The sequence below is a fragment of the Sminthopsis crassicaudata genome, chromosome 1 (genome assembly GCF_048593235.1).
Source record: "Sminthopsis crassicaudata isolate SCR6 chromosome 1, ASM4859323v1, whole genome shotgun sequence".
Classification (NCBI taxonomy): domain Eukaryota; kingdom Metazoa; phylum Chordata; class Mammalia; order Dasyuromorphia; family Dasyuridae; genus Sminthopsis; species Sminthopsis crassicaudata.
This window is the reverse complement of record NC_133617.1, coordinates 114,501,243-114,525,084: the sequence shown is the minus strand read 5'-3', so window position 1 is coordinate 114,525,084 and position 23,842 is coordinate 114,501,243. Positions and strand designations below refer to the sequence as shown.

The following is a 23,842-nucleotide window of genomic DNA, read 5'->3' as shown; positions in this document are numbered from 1 at the left end:
CGATATCTCAAAATAATAACTCAAACTTCTAAACTATGAACTAATATCAAAATTATTTTTTAAAAAAGTACAATCCTTTTAAACAAATTTCCACATTTGTTATGTTGTACAAGAAAAAGCAGACCAAAAGGGGGAAAAGCCATGAAAAAGAAAAAGCAAAAGACAAACTAAAAAAAAAAAAAAAAAGTAAAAATACTATGCTTTGATCCATATTGAGTCTCTATAGTTCTCTCTCCGGATGTAAATGGCATTTTCCATCCCAAATCTATTGGAATTGTTTTGAATCACCACAATGCTGAGAAGAGCCAAATCTATCACAGTTGATCATCACATGACCTTGATGTTACTGTGTACAATGTTCTTTTGGTTTTGCTCCATTCACTCGGTATCAGTTCACATAAGTCTTTTCTGAAATCGCCTGCTCATCAAAATTACCCTTCTTATTCAAGGACTACCTAGAATAGGAAATCTTTAAAATTTTTATTACACATGAGTATTAATTCTTTTTTTTTTAAATTCAATCCCCATGTCTTGGTATATTCTTCTAATATGTGTATTGAGGAATCATGAGGAACTCCGGATTCTAGAAGGGGATTCTAGAAGAGATTCAAATTCTCTCACTTTTACAGATGATCACAGATCAGTCTCATTTATTCAGTCCTAATGTTATTTTACCTGAAAGCATTCCAGAAGGTTGCCCATTTGATTATTAGAGTTGCTTTTTTAATAACCCCCTTGGCTACATTTCTGACAGTGACACGAAATATTTTTTGAGATACCAGGCTTGACATATATGAAAAATCTATAAACATAGTATCAGTGTATAGAAAACTGGATTTGCACTCAGGTTCTGCTATGTATTCTACCTATATGACCTTGGATAACCACTATCTCTGAACCTCGGTTTCTTTGTTTGTAAAATGAGGAGGTGGGATTGGGTGATGTCTAAGGTCTCTTCCAATTCTTCATGTTGTAATACACAATATCAGCTTTCATTTTCCTAAGAGGTGGTACCAGAAGCAACTAACAGAGGCTCAAGAAAGACTTGGAAAATTTTTAATTCTTAGATTTAGAGATGAGTCATTTCATAGTTGTGGGTAATCATGATCCTCTAAACTTACCCAAATATTGACAGATACATAATAATTTTCCCCCCACTACTAACAAGTTATTAGTCAAATCTTTTAACCCATAAACATTTAGGAGAAGATAGGGATGTTCCTTACCTAATCTCTACATTATCTCACATAGTATGATCATATTCCTCACTATCTTCATAGATTTTTAGAATCAGATAGTTGAAAAGTATTTTAAAAGTCATCTCACTCTACTCCTCCCTGAAGTATGAATCTCTTCAAGATTTTTCTTAAAATAGTGAATTTCTAGCTTAAAGGACAGTCCATTCCATTTTATTTGACATTAATTGTCAAAGAAGTTTTTTCTTCTACTGAACCAAAACACCTATCATTTTCACCCATTCATCCCAGTTCTTGTTGGGCCAAGTAGAATGAATCTAAACTCTCTTCCATTAGTTATTTTAGCCTATCTTCTTATAGCCAATAATAATAGCTAACATTTATAAAGAAATTTAAGACTTGAAAAGTGTTTTATATATGTTATTTATTGGATACTTAGAACAACTCCAGGAGGAAAATATTTTTATTATATATTACTAATGAGGAAATGAACTGAGCAACTTGCCTAGAGTCACAGAGCTGGTAAATGTCTGAAGCAAAATTAGAACTCAGGTCTATCCTGATTATATGCCTAATACTTAATCTACTATGCCAGCTGGCCTGCTATTCTTTTATTACCAAATTCTGTCAAAATCCTTGATTTAACTTCTTCTGGATATATTTCAGCTCCATTATTTCTTCTTCTTTCTTTCTTTCTTTCTTTTTTTTTTTTGATAACATAGTAGTCCCGATGATGATGCATATAGTCAAGTCAACAAGCATTAAGTTAAGAGATCACCTTCATGATGGCTTTTTACTCTTCAAGAAAGAAGGATGCATCACAACAACTATGTGCCAAGCATAGTGTTAAATGCTGGAAATACAAATTTAGGCAAAAAATAAAAATACCCCTTGTCCTCAGGGAATTTACAATGTAAGAGGGAATACAAAACATAGGGAGCTGGAGAGAGGAGATGCTTGTGTGGGAAACAGATGAGACTGGAATATATAGCACAGAAAGGAATTATATGGCACAGTTACGATTCACAGCCAAACAAGGCTACTATTTCATGGTACAGATGTTTCTATTATCTAAGAGAATATAAAAATAAAAAGTTTGTTCAAGATAATAAAAACTTGATAAAATCAACCCACATCAGATATAATGATTGAAGATCAGAATAAAGTTAAAATTGTTGCTGATAAATAAGAATTTCAGGAAACATGAACACCTCTGCCCTACAAACTGGAAGTAGAAAACCCACATTTCCTTGTCAAAAGCCTTTTTTATTTGAAACATTTATGATTTATTACTATTAATAATCTTCTTTAAGGTAGGGTGCAGTTTTGCTTTGTTTACAAATCTTGAATTTGTTTTTAATGAGATGTTTCAGTAACATGTCAGTCACTCCAGAGAATTAATATTAAATAATAATTTGAGTGATTGCTTTGTAAGTGAAAAAAGATTTTGGAAGTCAGGCTTGGTTGTTGTTTTTTGTTTTGTTTTGTTTTGTTTTTTAACACGTTGAGTTTTTGTTTGTTTATCTGTTTTTAACATTTTTCTCTTCTCTTCTGTTTACTCCAAAGTGTTTCTAAGTCCACCAAGAAATCTGAGAATTTCTAATGTTGGAGCAAACACTGCTAGAATAACATGGGATCCTACTTCAAAAAATGTCAACAGTTACCTCATTTCATATGCCAAGACTAGTGGAACTGAAACCAATGAGGTGAGCTGTAGAATTATGATGGCAGCTTTTATAAAACTTTATTTTCAGGTTCTTACTATAGTTTTAAACTCATGTAAGATGTATCTTTTATCCTGAACAGGATTAAATCTATTTAAGTAATTTATTTTCCTCCTCTGTTAATCAGGGCAATCTACATTTCTAAGTATTCATCCATTTCATTTAGATTATCAGATTTATTAACATATAGTTGGGCAAGATAGCTCCTAATTATTGCTCTAATTTCCTTTTTATTGGTGGAAAGTTCTCCTTTTTCATTTTTGATACTAATAATTTGATTTTCTTCTTTGCTTTTTCTAATCAAATTAACTAAAGGTTTATTTTTTTCATAAAGCCAACTCTTAGTTTTATTTATTAATTCAACAGTTTTCTTATTTTCAATTTTATTATTCTCCCCTTTTATTTTTAGAATTTCAAATTTGGTATTTAATTGGGAGGCTTTAATTTGTTCTTTTTCTTGCTTTTTTTTTAAGTTGTCTGAACAGGATTAAATCTAAAATAATCCACAAAGAGATTCTTGGATTACAGAATGAGGGATTCAAGTCAGATGTGTAAAGAAATGCTAAGAAATAGCAACTAACTTTAGTCTTAATTACTGTGGAAGATAGATACAGTATTTGGCACATTCAATAAATATTTGTTGATTAATTTTTTATAGCACCTTATGCCCTTGGAATTATAGTCAGTCAGTCAATCAGACAATAAGCATTTATTAAGTGTCTTCCATATATTAATCACTGTGCTAAGCACTGCGGTTGCAAAAATAGGACAAAAAACCAGTCCCTACTCTCAAGGAGTTTACATTTTATTGGGGGGAAAGAATATGCACCTAAATATATGTAAATAATTATAGGATGAATTACAAGAATGTTTTTTTTTCAAATTTTGCATCTCCCCTAATAACTAGCAGAGTGCTATGATATATATATGGGAAAGGTTATTAATAATTATTTTAATGAACTTATATTTGCCTAGAACTTGATGTTTTGCAAAGCACTTTTCATATATTATTTCATTTGATCCTGATGTGAGGTTTAGTATTTATTAGTTATTGTGTGGCCTGTTTTAAAGAAGAGAAAACTGAGGCTTAACAGAAGTTGTAACTTGTCTATGAACATATAATTAGTAAATGTGGGAAATGGGATTTGTACTCACTTTTCACCTAATTTCAGGTCCAATTCCTCCCCTCCCAATACATCACATTTTGTCTTTGTAAATCAAATTGCTGCTTACTAAGTGTGTTTGAAAATGAATTATTTTAAAAACAAGATGGATGTCAGACTTTTCTCTTGTCAGTCCTAGTTCAGGAAAATTATTTTAAAAGGGAAATATAGATGAACTTGATAATTTTTCTTTCTTTTTGTGTATTGACATGATTTTTTTCTTTTAAAATAAAACTCAAACAAGGATTTCTCATATAGTTCTCATAGTGTGCAATTATTTCAATTATGATTTTAGAAATGACATATTAAAATTTAACTTTCTTGGCATTGCTAGAAAACCACTTTAAAGAAACTGCATCTTTATGTAATATTCAATTACTTGAGCCAATAGGTAAGTATAGTAACTGAATTAATGTCAAACAGTAAATAATGCAGAATTTACTCAATAATAAGGTATCATTAGTTTTCCAAATAGCCAAAATTTACCTCTTCAAAAAATCAAACCATTTTGGAGGCAAATCTTTCTAAAATTCATCATATAAACTTCTGATTACTGTAATTGAGTATATTCCTACTATTTGTTGCTTTCCTTTTTTAGAAGAGGACCAGTGATATCACAGAGTGATGCCTTGACTTGCAAGTAAATTGGATTTAAGTTAAGGCAGAGTTGCACAGCTGTCCACCTTATTTTCTTCCCCAGAATCATTGATGTCCTGGGGCAAAATAAAAATATTAGCCTAAATGGCTCCAGACTATTGTGCTTTCTAAGTTGTATTTGTCTTTTATGGTTTTTTCCTCCTTTATCACATTTGGAATTTCTGCTATGAATTCTTGTTGCTTTAACTGTCTCTTGAACATTCTGCTTCTAATCTTCTATTAGCAGAAAGATTAAAAAAAGTTTATAACTATTTGCAAAATAAGAACAAATAAGTTCTGAGTTAGAATTTGGGGTCTATTGTAAACTAAATCTTTGTAAAATATTTTGACTGATCAATAATTTTTTGGTTTATATTCTTATTCTTACTTGTGGCACAATTGAGTTTTCTATATAACTAATATTTAGATAAATATGGTTTTACTTGGATTTGGAATTGTTTCTTGGTGGGCAGATGTACCTTCAGAAGTAATTATGCTTTGCTTAAAATAATATTGATACATTTTTCCATTTTCCAACTGGGCAGCAGTTGTTCCCTGAAAGCAGGCTGGATACATGTGAAAATGCATATGGGATCTTTTAAAATTGCTATTTAACCTGCTAAATTGATAATCCAGATCTATCTTTAAAAGTTTCTTGATGTATATTTATAGTCTATTGCTAAGCACTTGTAAAAACTTTTAGTATTGAAAACCAAAGAGAAAGTAGAATAGATTAATTTAAATAAGTCTATTTATTTTCAGAAACATTTATTTTGAGTGTCCCCTTGGAAACCATATTTGGTTAATTCAAGGTTCCTTTAAATGAATCATTACTCACTTTTTATTTAATTAATATTATGGCAACAATAATTTATGTAAAAAATATGTACAGTAATAAAATAGAAAAGCACATACATGTTCTAAACCTAAATCCACTATTCAAATTGCCATGTGGAGAGATTAAAGCTCTGTTATAACAATAACAATAATGATCATAGCAATTCTATAACACTTAGATTTGCAAAACACTTTACTATCTCATTTGATCCTCACAACAATTCTGGGAAGTAGAAGCTATTATTATCCCTGTTTTAAGGTTAAAAAAACAAACAAACAAACAAAAAAAAAACCTAAGGCAGACAAAGGTTAAATAAATTGCCCAGTCACACATCTAGGGAGTGAGTACTTAGGTTTAATGTAACTCAAATCGTTCCTCCCACCTAGGTAGAAGTAAAAATTATCAAACAAATCTGATGAGAGTACAACCCAGTCCTTCTGAATCCTGATCAAAGGCTCAATCTATGTTTCCTCCCTAGATTTCTTTAAAGTTAGGTTTTCTACTTGCTCTTTCTCAAACCATATTCTTAAAATGGTTTCATGACAATGAATTGTTTTGTTGACAGTTAAAATCAATTTCCCAAATTCTTCTCCTAAGTCTTAGAACTAGGATAAAACAAAAACTAAAAACCAAAAGCATTTCATTTATTTCTTTGGCCAATACAAATGATACATACATATTATTTCTGGATAGAATCTTAATACTGAAGTTATATAATAATAGTGTCTGTTCGGAGTTATATGTAAAAGCTGCATGTAATGGAAGCCATTCTATAAATCCAATGAATTATTTGAATTGAATTGAATTGAAAAAGATTTGTTCTTCAAACATGCTAAATAACTATCTTCTAGATCTCTTCAAATTACACAAAAATCAATGGGATTCACAGCCTGAGAATCCATTCATTATTTACTCACTAGATGGTAATTGGCCCATCTTCTTTATCTAGTCATATATCTGTTTTGTTACTTCTGACACACAGGTCTTTGTTAGTCAGAAGATTATAGATTCAGAGCTGGGAGGAACCATAGAGGCCATTGAATCCAATCACCCAATTTTATAGATGAGGAAACTAAAACCCAAAGTAGGTAGTTGAAGAGTGTTTAGGGAAGGATTCCAAATAGAACATTACTCCAACTTACAGCTATAGGTGATAAATATTTTCTTCAAGAAGTGATTGAAAGGCATTGCTTAATGTGAGCACTAAACAGCACATATACACACAAAATAAAGCTGCTTATTGCTTAATAGATAAGAAATTACTAGTTACTAATGTGGAAGTCATTTCCAATAATATACACCGCTATCTGTGGACATCAAGACCACTGATTTGCTAGATTAAAGTTGGAGTATTCAAATCAATTTTTAACAAGTGACTTTGGAAAAAAAATGCACACACCAAACACACTTTAATTTCAATCTTCATTATTAACATTTTCATCATCACTATCTTAAGTCTAAACAATCAATAGACAATTTGCCTATTTGAAACTGAGTGGTCAGTGAAAAGTTCACAACTGGTTTGAGTGAGCCAATCAGTACAAGGACTGGCTGTGTGATTTCTATGTAGTCCTCACGAATTTGACCTCCTTTTTTGTCTTATCCCTGATCTACATTTTTCATCATGGTTTTTTTTTTCCATCTTTCCCTACTCCCATCCTTGAATTAATTGTAGCAGCATATATATTGTCATTCTTAAAGGGGACTATGACATCAGAGAGGTGAGACCGTGAGATACAAGATAGTTGGATATTGACTTGATGGGGAATCTTGTTCAAGTTTCTCAAACAATTCCTCTGCTTCTTGGTCCTTTGCCACAGATATTGGTGTATACACTATAGTTTCTTAAATGGACTGCTTTTGCACATCATGTGAATAATATGAGATAAATAGGTGGTCCATAAAACAATGTTTTTGCTTTCCTTTCAGTACTCAGTTAAACAATGTCTGTTGGTTCTTTCTATTCATCTCTCTGAAAGGAATTAAGGAGTTATCCTTTCTCTTGACTGATAATTGTGTTTTCTACTTCACTTATAGCAAGAATTGAAAAAAGCCTCTCTTCTTAGATATTCATTACTAAGTAAGCAGGGAGTAGATAGATAGCACCATGAATAGAGCAGTGGATCTAAGGTTGTGAAGACCTGTGTTCAAATTCAGCCTTTGATACTGTCTATATGATCCTGGGCAAGTCATTTAACTTATCTCAGCCTCAGTTTCCTTCTCTGTAAAATAAGGATAATCATAATACTTCCTGTAAGGATCAAATGGGGTATTACACATATACAACACTTTGCATACCATGAAGCACTGTGTAGATAAAAATTATTACTATTACTAGCTAAGTGATAATAGGCAAATGGCCTTACACAGAGTTCACTTATTTAGGGAAACTCACTTGTGAGAAAAGTGCTTTGTAAATATCTACATATATATATATATATATATATATATATATATATATATATATATATATATATATTTGTGTGTACATATGTGCATGTACATATATGCATATATGTTTATATATATACATACGTGCATGCATAAATTATTCATAATAAAGTATTAATGGTTAAATTCATATTTATATATAGACTAACAACTATTTGTTTGCAGTACTCTCTTCTCCCTCTTTAGCCCTCTTCTTTAGTATCCCATAGTCATGGGATGCAGATCTTGAAAGAGACCACATAGAACTGAGCACCATTTTTAATTTTTATCTGTTTCATTAATCATTATGATGAAGTGAGTCAGCAGCTCCTGGTTAGTGATCTGGCAATACCCTATACATTTTTTTGGTGGGGGGTAGGCATTTGGAGATGATTTGCCCCAGGGCCACACAGTTAATAAGTACCTGAAGTAATATTTGAACTCAGATCCTCTGATTCCAGGGTAGGGATGCTCTATCCGTTGTGTCGCTTAGCTGCTCCATAGACTATTTATTTTTGCATTGGTTGGCCCAATAATAGCAAAGTCAGTCTGTGGCTGGGACCATGCATGAAGTCCTTCTACCTTAGCAGAACCTATCAGAACAGGGCATTTGCTCTGATGACCTTCAAGAATCCTGGGCCAACTGCTTGCTATAAGGAAATACTTAAGTAGGATTTTTATGGCAGTCCTAATACATATAACCAAAAATACTGTTTCATGATTAGAATATTGGATCATTTGGAGTCAGGGCCCAGCTCTGATACTGAGAAATCCCTTTACCTTCCAAAGCCCACTTACTTCAATATCTGTAAATTAAGGAATTGTCATAAATAAGAAATTGCTTAACTATGATAATGCAGGCTTAGATGCTGTATATCTGTAAGCCCTGGGAGCTAAGGCAGCTCAGGAGCTAGCTGTGTGGCATGTAGTTTACAATTGTACTTCAGTGGCTCAGGAAATAAAGGGAAAGGCAAAAATTCTGAGACTTCTAGGAAGGCTCCCTGAACTGATTCCAACTAGTGGAACTATTTGGCAAGCTAACTCAGCCAGAAACTTAGGGATGGGTCTTTTATAGGTCTGTCTTCTTATGGAACCAATTTTGTGTCCATATGGCCTGTTCTTCTCATCACCCAAATCATCTTCACTGCCAAGCTTCTTCATTTTTCATCCTCCTTCCCTTGAGATTCTACTCATCTTTGTTTCCCTAAGGCTAGGTTCTCCTTCCTGAAGTCTCTTATGTGACTGATCAATATTGCTTCTAAAGATTATTCCTTGCGGGGTGGAGTATTAAGAACTTTTGCATATTTAAAAATTAAAAAATTAAAGTACTTAAAATACATTAGTGTAGCACTTTAAATTTTGCAAAATACTTTACATACTTTATGTCATTTGACCCTCTCAATAACCTTAGGAAGTAAGTACTATTATCATCCCTATTTTACAGATCAAAAAACTGAGGCTTAGAAGAGCTAAATTATAGTAACATTTATACTACACTTGTTTATTGATTGAAACCAACCAAAATCAATCCACTTATAAGCATTTATTAAGTACCCATGTGCCATGTACTGTACCAGTTAAAATAGATGAAGTTAAAAATTATAATGATAATAATATGTCTGAGAGCTTTTTCTGACTTCAAGGCCAGCATCCTGTACATTTTGCCATGTGCCCAGAATTATTCTTCAGATTTCTTTGAAATTGATCCTACTGAAAAGCTATGAAAATTTCATGGGATTAAACTAGAACCTACATTACTTGTTTAATGAGACAACAGAGTTCAGGAGGCAAAGTCGAAGCCTAGAAGCTGGGGAATCAATGTATATTAGTTTATGTCACTTTAGCAGCCTGTCTGAAAAATAGAAATAGCACAGATCTAATCTGCAGGGATGTTATGAGGATTAACTGATTAGTGAAATACTTACAGATATAAATTCAGAAATATATGCTAATAAACTGACCATATTCACAAAGGAATGTCAGTATAGGCAGTATTTATGTCACTATCAGCCAGCCAAGTCAGCCACAGACTGTAATGAAATGGCTTTGGTTTCCTGTATTTAGAGAGTATCAAGTGTAGCTGTAATGACTTTTACTTTCTACAGGTTGAAGTTGATCGTGTTTCCACATATTCACTGAAAGGCTTGACAGCCCTCACAGACTATACTGTTGCCATTTCCTCCATCTATGAAGAAGGGCAGTCTGAGCCTCTAATGGGGAGTTTTACCACAAGTAAGTCTTCATTCGTTTTTTGAAATGTCTTCAAGAGCAATTGGTATCAACTTAGATCTTAGGAAGGCAGAACTTATAGCCATGTCTTTCCAACTCTTAGTTTGACTTTGGAAAAGAATGACATATTTACCTTCAGTTCCATTATTCTTAAACAGTGGAAAATGCAGGCTGTATTACCTCCATGGTCTGCTTATTGCCCCCTCCTCTTTTTTGGAGGCAATAAGGGTTAAGTGACTTCCCCAGGGTCACACAGTTTGTAAATGTCTGAGGCCAATTTTGAACTTTAGATACTCCTGATGCCAGGGCCAATGTCCTATCCACTGTGCCATCTAGATGCCTCTGCAGCTCATTTCCTATCAAATTGAGGGGGCAGAAGGAGAAGTCAATTTTTGTTTTCTTTACACTCAGAAGTCATATTTAATTTGTAGTGTGCTTTTTAGAGTCCCATGTTGGGGTGCCAAAATGTATCCTCCTAACTAGCTCTTGGGAGGATTTCGGGTCTAGCCTGAGTCCTTGGTCTTGGAGAAGGAATGATGAGGCAGGGACCCACATGGATGGTCAAATATGGAGTCCCTTTATTTCAAATTCTCTCAACCTTAAATACCTTAGCACAATTACATCACCACAGTGTACTGAGCATGAGATAACTATAAGCACCCTGTGATTATTATGTAAATGCCTCTTTACAGGAAGTTTCTCTACTTCAAGTAGAACACAGGTTGTCATGCCCCCCTGACTTCTCAGGAAGGCTGAGATGCTCCCAAGAGATTAGAGCTGAAGCAGACATTGTCAGCAGGTTATCTCTGGGCTGAAGGGTCTTAACCCTCACTGTCTGTGACCCTCTATATAAATTGTCACATTTATTTAACTGACTTATTAGTATAAATTATCAAGTAAATTTCAAATTGTTTTTTCACCTGCTCTCATAAAAAAATAGTTCTGATTATAAAGAATTCAAATCCTGATCTGTTTCTTATTACTTAAGTAACTTTGAGCAAATCATTTAATATAGCTGGCTCTCAATTTCTTTATCTATAAAATGTGATTTAATAAGATATGATGAGGGGGAAAAAAAGAAATGATGAGCAGGTAGATTTCAGAAAAACCTGGGAAGACCTACATGAACTGATGCAATGTGAAGTGAACAGGGTCATTATATACAGTAACAGTAATGTTGTACAATGATCAACTGTGAATGACTTAGTGATTCTCAGCAGTACAATATTCGGAGAAAATCCCAAAGGGCTTGTGAAGAAAAATGCTGGTTTGCATTCAGAGAAAGAACTGATGGACTCTAAATGCAAACCAAAACAATTTTCTTGGAGTTTTTGTCTGTTTTTTCCCCTCAATAAGACTAATAAGAAAATATGTCTTGCCTGATTGTACAAGTATAACCTTTATCAAATTGCTTGCCTTCTCAGAAAAGAGAGAAAGGAAAAAGAGGGGGAAAGAATTTGAAATTCAAAATTGTAAACAAAACAAAACAAAGATTAAATTTTGGTTTTACATATAATTGGGGAATATATATATATATTAATGTGATTTGGTCTACATTATCTCTGAGATTCTCTTCCAGCCCTTGGTCCATGATCTTAAGATTCTATAAACTTATGATCTCTTTTCTCATCTCTTCACATTAGAATACCTAGAGTGAGCCTCAATTGTATGGTATAATTCACTTATAGAATATTCTTTGAGAGCAATCTGTTGCATTTTTATCTTTGTACTTCTAAGATCTAGGAGATGATTCCCCTTCCTTGGGATGCATTTCACTTTATCAATGTCCCATTTAACAGCACACAAAACAAATAATTATTTGTGTGGGGTTAAAGGAAAATTAGCTATTAACTCCATTGTCTTGGTCAATATCATTTCATTAATGAAGTCAAAAATTGATGTATCTTTCTTGGCAGCTTCAGTAACATTGTTTTATGAATAGTATTGACTCATTTTCAACTTTGTAGTTATCTAAAAGCCCTAAGTTTGCAATTAAATTTAGAACTTAAATTGCTATTAAGTTACTCCTTTCCTCTCCTGTCCTCTGCTGTTATGTTTTGAACCAAAGTGCAAAACTTTACATTTATCTACAGTAAATTTTATTCTGTTAGATTTGGTTTGTTTTTCCAATCTTTTGAGATGACTTTGGCTATCTTTCCCAGTTCTGTATGATCTGCTGATGTGAGTGAGCCACATGCCATCTATGTCTTCATCTAATGATCTCTGAGTTCATAACATCATTAGGGAGTTAAGTAAGCACTGAAGAGAACAGAGCCAACTATGAATTTCTTCAGTCACTGTGTGTGGGGGGGAGACTATTGCAATGGGTTGCAGCAAAATAGTTGGGAAAATAGTGAATATAGTTTCCTTAATTTTAATATTATTAAAAAAGCCAAAGAGAGTATCTAATAGAGTTGGTTCTAAATAGGTTTTGAAAATCATAGTCCAACACTATGTACAAAAATGGTGTGGACATCTGTAGTGTAAAGAAGATTGGATGTAGAATGAGAGGATTTTGTTTCAGATCAGGTTTTGTTTCAGATCCAGAAATGACTTGGGGTAAGAAAACTCAGCTTCCTGATCTGTAAAATGAAATATTTGGACTAAGTAGCTTATTTCTAAAGTTGTTTCCAACTCAAATACTCTCATTCTATTAACTACAAATAAACTCTTAAATGGGACTCATGCTTTAAAAGAAAACCTGGTGGAGGTATTTTTAAAATTATTTTTTCAACTGATACTCCTTGTGAGCAACAGGAAAAGAAGTGTAGCCCCACATTAATTCAGTGGAGAATGCTTTTTACTTTCTCATAATGCTCTGTGCTGTGTCTTTAGGGGAGGCTTCCCAGCTGCTTCATGGTTACCCTTGAATGTTCCAATGGCTTCAGGGAGGTTTCTGTGGGTTGGTTCTGCCAATTTTTTATCTGCCTAACACAATCCAAAACTTTGGCTTGCAGAGCAAATTCCAGCCCAACAGTATCTGGAGGTTGATGAAGAATCACAAGACAGTTTTAGAGTAAGTTGGAAGCCCTTGTCTGCTGATGTTGCCCGGCAGAAATTGATGTGGATTCCTGTATATGGTGGAAAAGTTGAAGAGGTGAGTAATAGCTGCAAAACAATGCATAAGCTAAAATATTTACTTAAATTTTCCATAGGAGAGAGTTTTGAACAAGACCCTAAAGCAGTTCTCAATCTGGAGTCATGAATTTTGTTGTCCAATAATTTCAGTCATGGCTTCATGCCCCTTTTTGGAGTTTTCTTGGCACAGATATTAAAGTGGTTTGCCATTTCCATCTCCAGTTCATTTTCCAGATGGGAAAACTAAGGCAACAGGGTTAAAAAATGACTTGTGCAGGGTCTCAGAGCTAGTAAGTGAAGGCAGATTTGAACTCAGGAAAATGTCTTCTTAATTCTAGGCCCATTACTCTATCTATTACACCCTATCCCTTCCTTTTTATTAGGGCATATAACAGAGAGCACTTATCAAACTTTATGACTATCATCTATTTCTGACATTTCATATGGGCACACATTATTCTGCTAGAAAGTATTTAGGAAGTTTTACTAAGATTTGTGATGTCATCAGTTCTACAAAGATATTTTAAATAACTGCTCTGCATAAAGCATGGAAGCATCATGGCATAGTGGATATGTACTTGGTTGCGAGTTTGAAGAATCTGTGTTCAAATACCACCTTTGATGCTGTAGATCCCTAAGCAAATTGCTTAATCTCTAAATGTCTCGCGTAACTTCCCCAAATTGTGAAAATTATAGATTCTTAATATATCGATATCTTTACAAGACACTGAATTAAGAAAATGATGACTATGAGTAGGATTTGGATCATTTTACAAATTTTAAAGGTCATTTCATCCTTCAAAAGTTGGAGGAAATAATAAAAACTGCTCTTTTGGAACAAATTCTAATCACTAAAAAGTAACTAGTTACTGCTGGGAATGGTGGAGATAAGTGATTATTTGTCATCTTAGAATTTATGATAGTGAAGAAGAAAAATGTCAGAGATTTGCTAACATACACCCTATATTTTGAGGGAGATTTTAACAGATATAGGAAGCAAATGTTTCAAAAGAGGTAAAAAGGTAAGATCCCATGACCTAAAGTTCTATAAGAGAAACAATCACAGAAGAGATGGGAAGTGCTCAAGATCAAATGCATACTGAGTGACGGTGCATTTCTGACAAATTTCTAGGATAAATAAATGGCTTGTTATTGAATATTTGAAAAAGGATATTAAACATTTAAAAAATCATTATAAAAAAGCCAGCATGACTTCACTGAGTGTTGGAAGCTGCTATCTCTAAGCTGATTGACAAAGTCCAGCACTGAGATCACATGTGCACAGAACTCATGCAGCAATAACATTTCCTTCTATGATTCTCATTAGTGGACTACTATTTCCTATATTATTTATAATTGGCTTGATTACAGCACTAAATCATTATCTTAAAAAATCTGGTGACTAGGGGAATTTGGGCAAGTTAACTAGAAGTGATTCCACATGCATATTCTGTCCTAATAAAACTAATCTCTCACTGATACAAATGATAAAGGAGAGAACACCATGGAAAACATTGTCACTATTGAAGAGTATCCAAAGGTCCAAGAAATAATGGTGTTCATCTATTTAGACTCAGAAAAGATCAGTATATCTAGGAACCAAGAGATGGTTAAAGTATAACTAAGAATTACCCTAAATGCCTATGTCCATAGTTCCAAGTCAGAGAAATAGAGGAATCAAACAATCCATAGAATTGACAAAGAAGATATAAGTAAACTAACAAAATTCACTGACATTTAACCTTGTATAACATTTACCTTTCATTATTGGTTTTGCATAATGTAATCAATAATTAACACTTAACCATAAAAACTTACTCAAATATTAAATGTTAAATATAATAACATATAAAGGTCAATAAGTCAGACACATGTCTGAAGACTATGTTGATCTAAAGAAAAGTATATGATCATGATATAGTTTAAAAATAAAGCGTGAAGAAGCCTGAGAGAAGGGGGAGCATCACTTCTATCAGTTCTTCACTCAAATTACCCTACGACTCTTGTGTTCCTTTTCCTCCTGTTCAATTCCCTGGAATTCTCTGCAGAGGCTGGACCCCTGTAATTGAGATATGTCATACAAAACTAAATTTATTTTCTTTTTCTCATGGAGTTAGAAGACTGATGGATCAGGGAAGTACTATGAAAGTAGTTTATTGAGATTTTGTTTATTTCTAATAATTTTTATCAATTCTTTTTTGTTTTGCATTGTATTTGTTTCTGGATATGGCATCCTCATACAGCCTCCCTTGAAACAAAGAAAATCTGTTAAGCAAAATTAACTAATTACAGTGACCACATTTGACAACACATGTAATATTCTAAAAGTCCTTTGTTTCTCTGATGAGACTCCTTATCTTTTCATTGCAATTATTGATAAAGTTTCCTGTGATAATTTTATGGAAAAGATAATGACATGTAGCCTAAATCAGTGGAGTAACACTCAAATAGAAATGGAGACACTAAATTATACATAAGGATCCCTGCAGACTGCATATTGACAGTGTTAAAATAAATATTATTGATGTTTTATTATATTTTATTCATTGTATTGAATATTTTCTAAATATGTGTTAATCTGGCACAAGTCAAAGTGGAGAATGTTTCAGGCAACAAGCCAAGTTGATTGCCTGTTTGACATGATTGTACTCAAAGGAAGATTTGGAGCGGGATGAATGGTATAGAAGGAAATTTCTATTGGAGTGCCCTAGGGATTTGTGATTGACCTTGTGCTATTTAACATTCACCAATGATTTGGATAAAGGCATGTATTGTATTGCTATTAAAGTTGTACACTAGAATATACAGCTAAGAAAAAGGAACAAACATTTATTAATCACCTACTGTATGACTTACTGTAGCTTTACAACTATTATTTCATTCTATTTCATAATACCTCTCTGAGGTAGGTGCTATTGTAATTCCTATTTTATCTTAGAGGAAGGCAAAAGTTAAATGATACTTAACCAGTTAGCAAGCTGTATTACCATCTTGTAAATATCTGGGGCAAAATTTGAATTTAAGTCCTCCTGACTAAAGGCCTAGTACTCTATCTACTGTACCACTTAAATGTTAACATGCTGAATGGCAAAAAAAAAAAAAAAAAAAAAATCTTGACAGGATATAATGCTGGACTGAAACTAATGTAAATCTAAAATCTTACTCTTAAATTACTCTTTAATTAATTAAAGTTAATTTTTAAAAAATTAACTTAACACATACAAATGGAAGAAGTATGGCTAGCCAGTTGAAAAATAGATTAGAGAATTAAAATAGACTACAATCTAAATATTGATAAAAAGTTTTGCCAGTGAATAGTGATTCTTTTCAGGCACAATTCATGAAGACTATCAAAGAAATTGTGAAGACATAAAAGAAGTTGTGACCTATATCAGTGGAGGCAATGGCCAAACCAGTGAAATTACAATTAGGAGAGCATATTGTTATACTTTTTTTTACTGGTTTCATGTTATATTTCTATCCCTCCTTTCCCCTTCTTCTCTTTCTCCTTCTCCTTTTTCCATTTTCTTCTTTTCTTTTTCCTTTTTCTTCTTCTTCTTCACCATTTGTGACAGCTGACCAAATCTATTTCAGGTTGTCTTAAATGAAGATCAAGACACATATATTATTGAAGGTCTACAACCTGGCACGGAGTATGAAGTTTCCTTGTTGGCTATACTCAGTGATGAAAGTGAGACAGAGGTGTTGACTGCTGTTGGAACTACACGTAAGTCATGAGACAAACTGGAATGCTGCTAGACAAAATTGTTTCATTAATCACAATTCTAGACCTGTCCTCCTGCATTCATAAGATTAAGGTTTCCTTTTTCCCTCTAGAGCCCCTGACATGAGTGAGACTTAGCCTCTCCCACTGAAATCTACCTGTATCTCATTGTCTTAAGACCCAAGTGTCAGATAACAGTTTGCTCAATGAGTTCTTGTTAGTGTGTTTATAGGGAAGAACAGTTGTCCTTTATAGATAACATATATGTATTAACTATCATCTTCTGGCTACAGTGCCCCTCCCTTGCCTTTAAATTCTAACCTACTAATGACTCAAATGGAAGAACTATATGTGCTAAAATTATATTTTGTTCTTGTTTCTTTGATCATTTCCCCATCTCCCTTTTATTTAGTAAAGTTTATAAATAACCAGACATGCTAGTTGACTTATAAAAGTACTTAATTGGACAGGTACATCTGCTTCTTTGGGTACTTACCAGGAAAGACTACAATGGCCCTGGGAATTGAAGGAAGCTTCATGCTATACTTTAATAAAGCACAGAGAGTCTGTGGGCAAACAGGTATAGAACAGAGATCATCAGTGGAAGAGGGGAATATTTTCAAAGGCAAAATGGCTTGGGGATGGGAATGAAATGGTAGAGAAAGAAAGGCAATGTAGAAAAAAGAATGAAAAAAGGAAAGGTCATGGAGAACAACTCATATAACCTTGGATTACAGGTGTAGAAGATAAACATGATTCTAGATTAGGACTGGCAGGACATCAGTGGCTATGTAATAAGGACACAAGGGACTCAAAAGGAGAGATAATACAAAGTTAAACTGGTTAACTATGAGGTCAAATTTTTGAAGGAAGGGAAAGCAATGGAATGGAATAGGTTAAACATGTATCGTATGCTTACTATGTCTAAGCACTATTTACAGATATTTTATTTGAAGTTTTTATAATCCCAACTAGTCTTGGAAAAAGGATCCATTGGAAAGATTAGAGATCAGATGCTTGTGTAGTATAACTGGAAAGGCTCAGAAAATGACAGGCATAAGAGATGGAAGGGTGGGGCCGTAGAAATTATCCAGACCAAAATTCATAAGAGAAATGTGAGATAAGTGCTCTTATTATTCCCATTTTACAGGTGAGGAAACTGAGGCAGGTGGAGATTAAGTGATTTGCTGACCATTATATAGCTTATATAGTAAATATCTGGGGCTGGATTTGAACTCTGTTTTTCCTGACATCAAGCTAAGAACTCTATCCACTGGGCCAAAAGCAAGATAAGAGTATAGGTGATGGTTTGAATAGGCAACAAAGGATTGGTGCAACTGGAGGCAATTGTTTTTTTTACTGTTGTTATTCAGTTATTTTAATTATGCCTGATTCTTTGTGACCCTATTTGGCGTTTTCTTGACAAAGATACTGGAGTATTTTTTCCTTCTTCAATTCATTTTACAGAGGAGGAAACTCAGGCAAACAGGGTTGAATGATTTACCCAGTCATATAGCTCTAGCAAGTGTCTAAGACCAGATTCAAATTCAGGAAAATAGTGCTCTGTGCACTATGGCACCACCTAACAACCCCAATAATAAGCATCAAGAAACATGTAGTAAGCAGCATCTATTATGTGTAAGATACTGTGTTAGATGATAGGGATACAAGTAACAAGAATGAAACAATCCCACCTCTCAAAGTGCTTATGTGCTAAGAGGGAAATGCCAGCAATAGTAGCAGAGTGTAAGGGCTCAGCCCAGGATAAATTCAACTACAGAATTACCAAGGTCCTTATCAAGTCACACAGTCGCTGAAACTCTGGAGCAACACGTATTAGTTGAGTTTATGAACATGGTGTAGTTGAAAGAGCCTTGGATTTTGGAATGAGAAGACCAGGATTCCAATTCCATCTCCACTACTCATTGACTGTTTGGCATTGGACAAGTCAATCTCTTTGGATCTTCGTTTCTTCATTCCTAAAATGAAGAAGCTGGCCCCAGTGACTTCTAAGATCTCTTCCAGTTTGAAATTTATGATATTATGACAAGATGATCTCTTTCAGCTGTAATATTTTATGAATTTTGGTCTGGATAATTTCTACGGCCCCACCCTTCCATCTCTTATACCTGTCATTTTCTGAGCCTTTCCAGTTATACTACACAAGCATCTGGTGATTCTGTCCACACTCTAAGATCTCTAATCTTTCCAATGGATCCTTTTTCCAAGACTAGTTGGGATTATAAAAACTTCAAGATAACAGTTCTATCCATCCTACCCTATGCTGTAAAACAAGTTTTCTGTTGTTCAGTCATATCCAATTCTTCATGACGCTTTTTGAGGTTTTCTTGGTAAAAAATACTGCAGTGCTTTGTCATTTCCTTCTCCAGCTCATTTTACAGATGAGAACACTGAGGTTAAGAGTTAAGTGATTTGCCCAGGATGACACAGCTAATAAGAATCTGGGGTCAGATTTGAACTCAGAAAATGAGTCTTTCTGTCTCCAGATTTGATGTTCTATCCAGTACTCAAGCCCAAAGCAAATCCCTGTCTTTCCCTGAGAAGCTGACATTAGGACTCTACAAACAGAAACAATTATTATTTGGGTTTGTGGGGATCAAATAATTAAAATAATCTAAATGACATTTTGTCCTATAGAAATGATTTAAAGTGATGCCAGAATAATAATAATTATAATAAGTAACTAGTATTTATTTGGGCAGCTAAATGGCATAGTGAATGGAGCTGTGGGCTCGAAGTCAGGTAGTCATTTTCAGATTCAAATCTGGCCTCAGACTCTTACTAATTGTGTGACCCTGGGCAAGCCAATTAGCCCCATTTCTCTCAGTTTCCTCATCTATAAAATGAATTAGAGAAGGAAATAGGAAACTACTCCAGTATCTTTGCCAAGAAAACCCCAAATGACACCACATAATTGAACAACAAAGTATTTATATGAATCCTACTATATGCCAAGCACTGTGCTAAGCCTTTTAAAAATATTATCTCATTTGATCCTGAGGGATAGATATTATTATTATCCCCATTTTATAATTAGGGAAACTGAGGCAAACAAATTAAGTGATTTGCCCAGGATTATGCACCAAATAAGTGTCTGAGACAGGACCTGAACTGGTCTTAATAATTTCTTCTCCATGACTTTTTACTGTGCCACTTCTGCCTCCGAATAATAATCCTATTGATAGACCAGAAATTCTTTTTAATGCAATGAAATCTAATTTAAGAAGAAGTCTCAGTTTAGACTCTGACCGTTGCTGATTTGATTTAAGTAATATAAGGAAAATTAAGGAAATGAGGAAAAGAGTACTAGGTTGGGAAGAGAGTGAGAAAACCTGAATTCTATCCCCATATCTTCTTTTGGGCAAGTTCCTTCACTCACTGAAGTACCATTTTCTCTTTTTAAGAGGACTAGATTAAAAGATCCCTTAGGAAATTAACATTTAAAATTCTCTGTAGTTGATCTTGGAGGGGAAGGGAGATCCCATTATAATATAGCTGAGTTAAAAGATACTTGCTCTAATGACTTTGTGGACAGTTCCAGATTGCTTTCCAAAGATGTTTGAATTATTACCTTTTCCTGAGAAGCTGACTACAGAGACAATTGTTGTTTGAATTTGTGAATAAAATAGTTATTTTATTTTAAATAATCGAGTAATAGTTTAAGTATTTAAATAATTTAAAATCTAAATTGTAATATTCTTCTCTAAAATGTAATATTCTCTGTTGAGGTTTTCTTGGGGTCTCTGAAGTCAGCCTTCATTTTAGTTCAGTAGTCACCACATGAGTAGCCGGGGTTAAAGTCCAAATCCTTTATTGTCTCCTTCAAAGTCTTGTTTCCTTTACTTGGGGCTCGGCTAGTTTTTCTGGAGGCCTTCGGGATCTTGGTTTCAATGGAGAAGTGAAGGAGGAGAGCCTGCCACCACTTCTCTGTCCTCTCTCGTTTTCCTTCTAACTGAGTTTGTCCCAGCTTATATGGTCTCTTATCAAAGGTGTGAATCTTGTAGAACTATAGTAAGTACTAAATACATGTATTGAACTAGAGAACTGTTAAGCACCATGCTAAACAACCATTGTCTCTATCAATTCCATTGACTTAGTACTTTGTTTCAAATTCTGGCCTATAATACTAAATGACATTTTGTCCTATAGAAAGGGGTAGCCCTTAATCCTCATATGTCTTTTCAGATGGTTTAAAGTGATGCTATAATAATAATAATTATTATTATAATAAATAGTATTTATTTGAGCAGCTAGGTGGCATGGTGGATTACATTACCTTAATATACCTGTTTTCCCACAGCTCCTCCAACAGTTGTCATTTTTTACTTCTTATTACTTTGCTTATCTCTTGGGTGTGAAGGGAACCTCAAGTTGTACTTATCAAATTATTAGCGATTTGGAGTAATTTTATTTTGGGTCCTTTGGCTTTTGATATCATGAATTTCTTTTTTTGATAATGAAACATGTACACACACACAACTTAGTAATTTCTTTCTCAGACTACCTTGTATTTAATTATTTTGTACATATTTGCATTTTTTCACTTCATATTTATGCTGGATAGATTTCTATGGATATTTGTTTCTTCTTTTAGAATGTCAACTTTTTATAAAAGGAAATTTTTCATTTTTTGTATTTGTATCCCCAATGCTTAGGACAGTGCCTAGCATATAGCAGATGAAAAAATGCTTATTGATTGACTGATCTAAGTCAGATAAAACTAGTAAAGAGTTTCTACTTGCCTCTTTTTAGTACTGATCATGGCAACTCATCAGATTGGGGGGAGGGGGAAGAGATAGGATGAGGAAAGTTTCATATTACTGAATTACCAGATCTTTGTAGGGATAATCTACTCTATTCGGCTATACTTTCCTCTTCTTTGGAACTGGCAGAAGAATTGAACTTCTGGGAAAAAAAGAGACCCCACCCAGGTTAAGGCTCTATGACATACACAGAAAACTAGAAATACTGCATCTCTCTCTCTCTCTCTCTCTCTCTCTCTCTCTCTCTCTCTCTCTCTCTCTCTCTCTCTCTCTTTTTCTCTCTCTCTCTCTCTCTCTCTCTCTCTCTCTCTCTCTCTCTTTCTCTCTCTCTCTCTCTCTCTCTCTCTCTCTCTCTCTCTCTCTCTCTCTCTCTCTGTATGTGTGTGCTATCAAGTCAACTAATCACAAATCCTATTGCATCAAGTTCTTTGCAGCTATCCAAGTTTCAGAAGGATAATAAATTTATCAGAATGTACTTTCTTGAGTAATAGAAATTTCAAATACTTTCTTGCCAGTTGAAAAATGTTTTTATAAAGATAAATAAATTCCATAAAACTATATGACCTCCAGCATGAAATTAACACATTGACTTCATTGTTCTTCCCACCCTCCTCTCCTCCAACCTCCAAAATTTCCCTTCCCTTGAAAAAGAGTTTTGTTTTTAAAACAATGGAACTTTTTGGGAGGGATTAAGAAAACAATTTTTATTCTCAGGAAAAGGGAAATTGGAAAAATTTCCTCCCCACCCCGCAAAAAAACACCCCTTCAGCTTTCCTTGAAGAAATAAAGTCTTATCTATTTTTTGAATTCTTCAAGAAAAAAGAACACCTTTTCTCTAACCTAGATAAAGAATTTAGAAGGAAATATCCTTATACAATATAAAAAAAAGACAAAACTCAGTGCCTCATATGTCAGAACCAGGCACTCTAGGAGAAATAGGAGAAAGGAAGGAAAAGAAATAAGCATTTATATACCACCTACTACATGCCAGGTACATGGATGTGAGGGTGATCAGGGGAAAGAAATCAAATAGGGAGGGCAGAGGTATGAAAGACAAAAGATCTGCTACTGCTGTTTAGCTATTTTCAATTATGTCTAATTCTTTGTGACCCCAGTTGAGGGTTTCTTGGCAAAGATCTTGGAATGGTTTGCCCTTTCCTTTTCTCTCTCCTTTTATGACAAGGAAAATGAAGCAATGGGATTAAATGACTTGTCTGGGATCACATGGTACTAAGTGTCTGAGGCCAGATTTGAATTTAGGTCTTTTATCCTGACAGCCGGTACAGTTCTCTAGTGAGGATTCCTTAAGTATATGTATTAGACTAGAAAAATCCAATGAGGTTCCTTCCTAATCTCAGATTCTGTGATTCCAGATCATTTAGTCTAGTGGATAAAAGTACCCCGCTATTTGCACCTTGGAGACAAAAGAAAGCCAAGATGAGGTAAAAACTGGGCTTACAGAGAAAGCCTGCTCATCTTTATGAGCATCTCACACAAACACCCACACTCTACACTCCGTACCTTAGTAAGGACCATTAGAACTTCTCCTGTCTTCTTCCCTCCCCTGCCTCCAACACACAATGATCTTTAGATTCCTACTTAGGATAATAGAGCATTTTTCTTTTCTTTTTTTTTTTTTTTTTCAATATTCAAGTCCCACAGATCTGGGACTTTAGGACCTTTCATTGCTGTCACTTTCATCCATACATTGGGAAAGAAGGGGTGAAGCTGGATGCTCTGAATAAGTTTAGGAAAAGAAGCAGAGAAACAAGCAACAGTCTTAGACACTGGCAAACACACATCTGAATTTGCAGAAATCTTGTTAGACATCTTAAAGCATTTAAAGGGTTCCCCCGTGACTTGTTCTAATGCCTACCCCCTAGAAAGCCAAACTAGAAGCAAGGCGCAGAAGCCAACAGAAAGTGCTTGTGGATTGATTTTTAAGGCTATCTCTGAAAGGTGCAGAGAAGATCTGTAGTAGGTAGAAAGAGACCCATAATATAGGCTGCAGTATGGCTTATTAGGGAAGTGTTCCTCAAG

The 23,842-nt window shown here is 34.2% G+C and overlaps 1 protein-coding gene across 2 annotated transcripts in view; it reads left to right on the top strand.

The window, feature by feature from the left end:
* Positions 1-23,842, top strand: part of COL14A1 (collagen type XIV alpha 1 chain) — a 254,691-nt gene that overhangs the window by 98,926 nt on the left and 131,923 nt on the right. For both annotated transcript variants that reach the window (XM_074266537.1, XM_074266541.1), the window contains exons 14-17: positions 2,763-2,902; positions 10,093-10,219; positions 13,174-13,313; positions 16,889-17,021. In XM_074266537.1, coding sequence (XP_074122638.1) covers positions 2,763-2,902; positions 10,093-10,219; positions 13,174-13,313; positions 16,889-17,021 — 540 coding nt within the window. The remainder of the gene's footprint in view (positions 1-2,762; positions 2,903-10,092; positions 10,220-13,173; positions 13,314-16,888; positions 17,022-23,842) is intronic.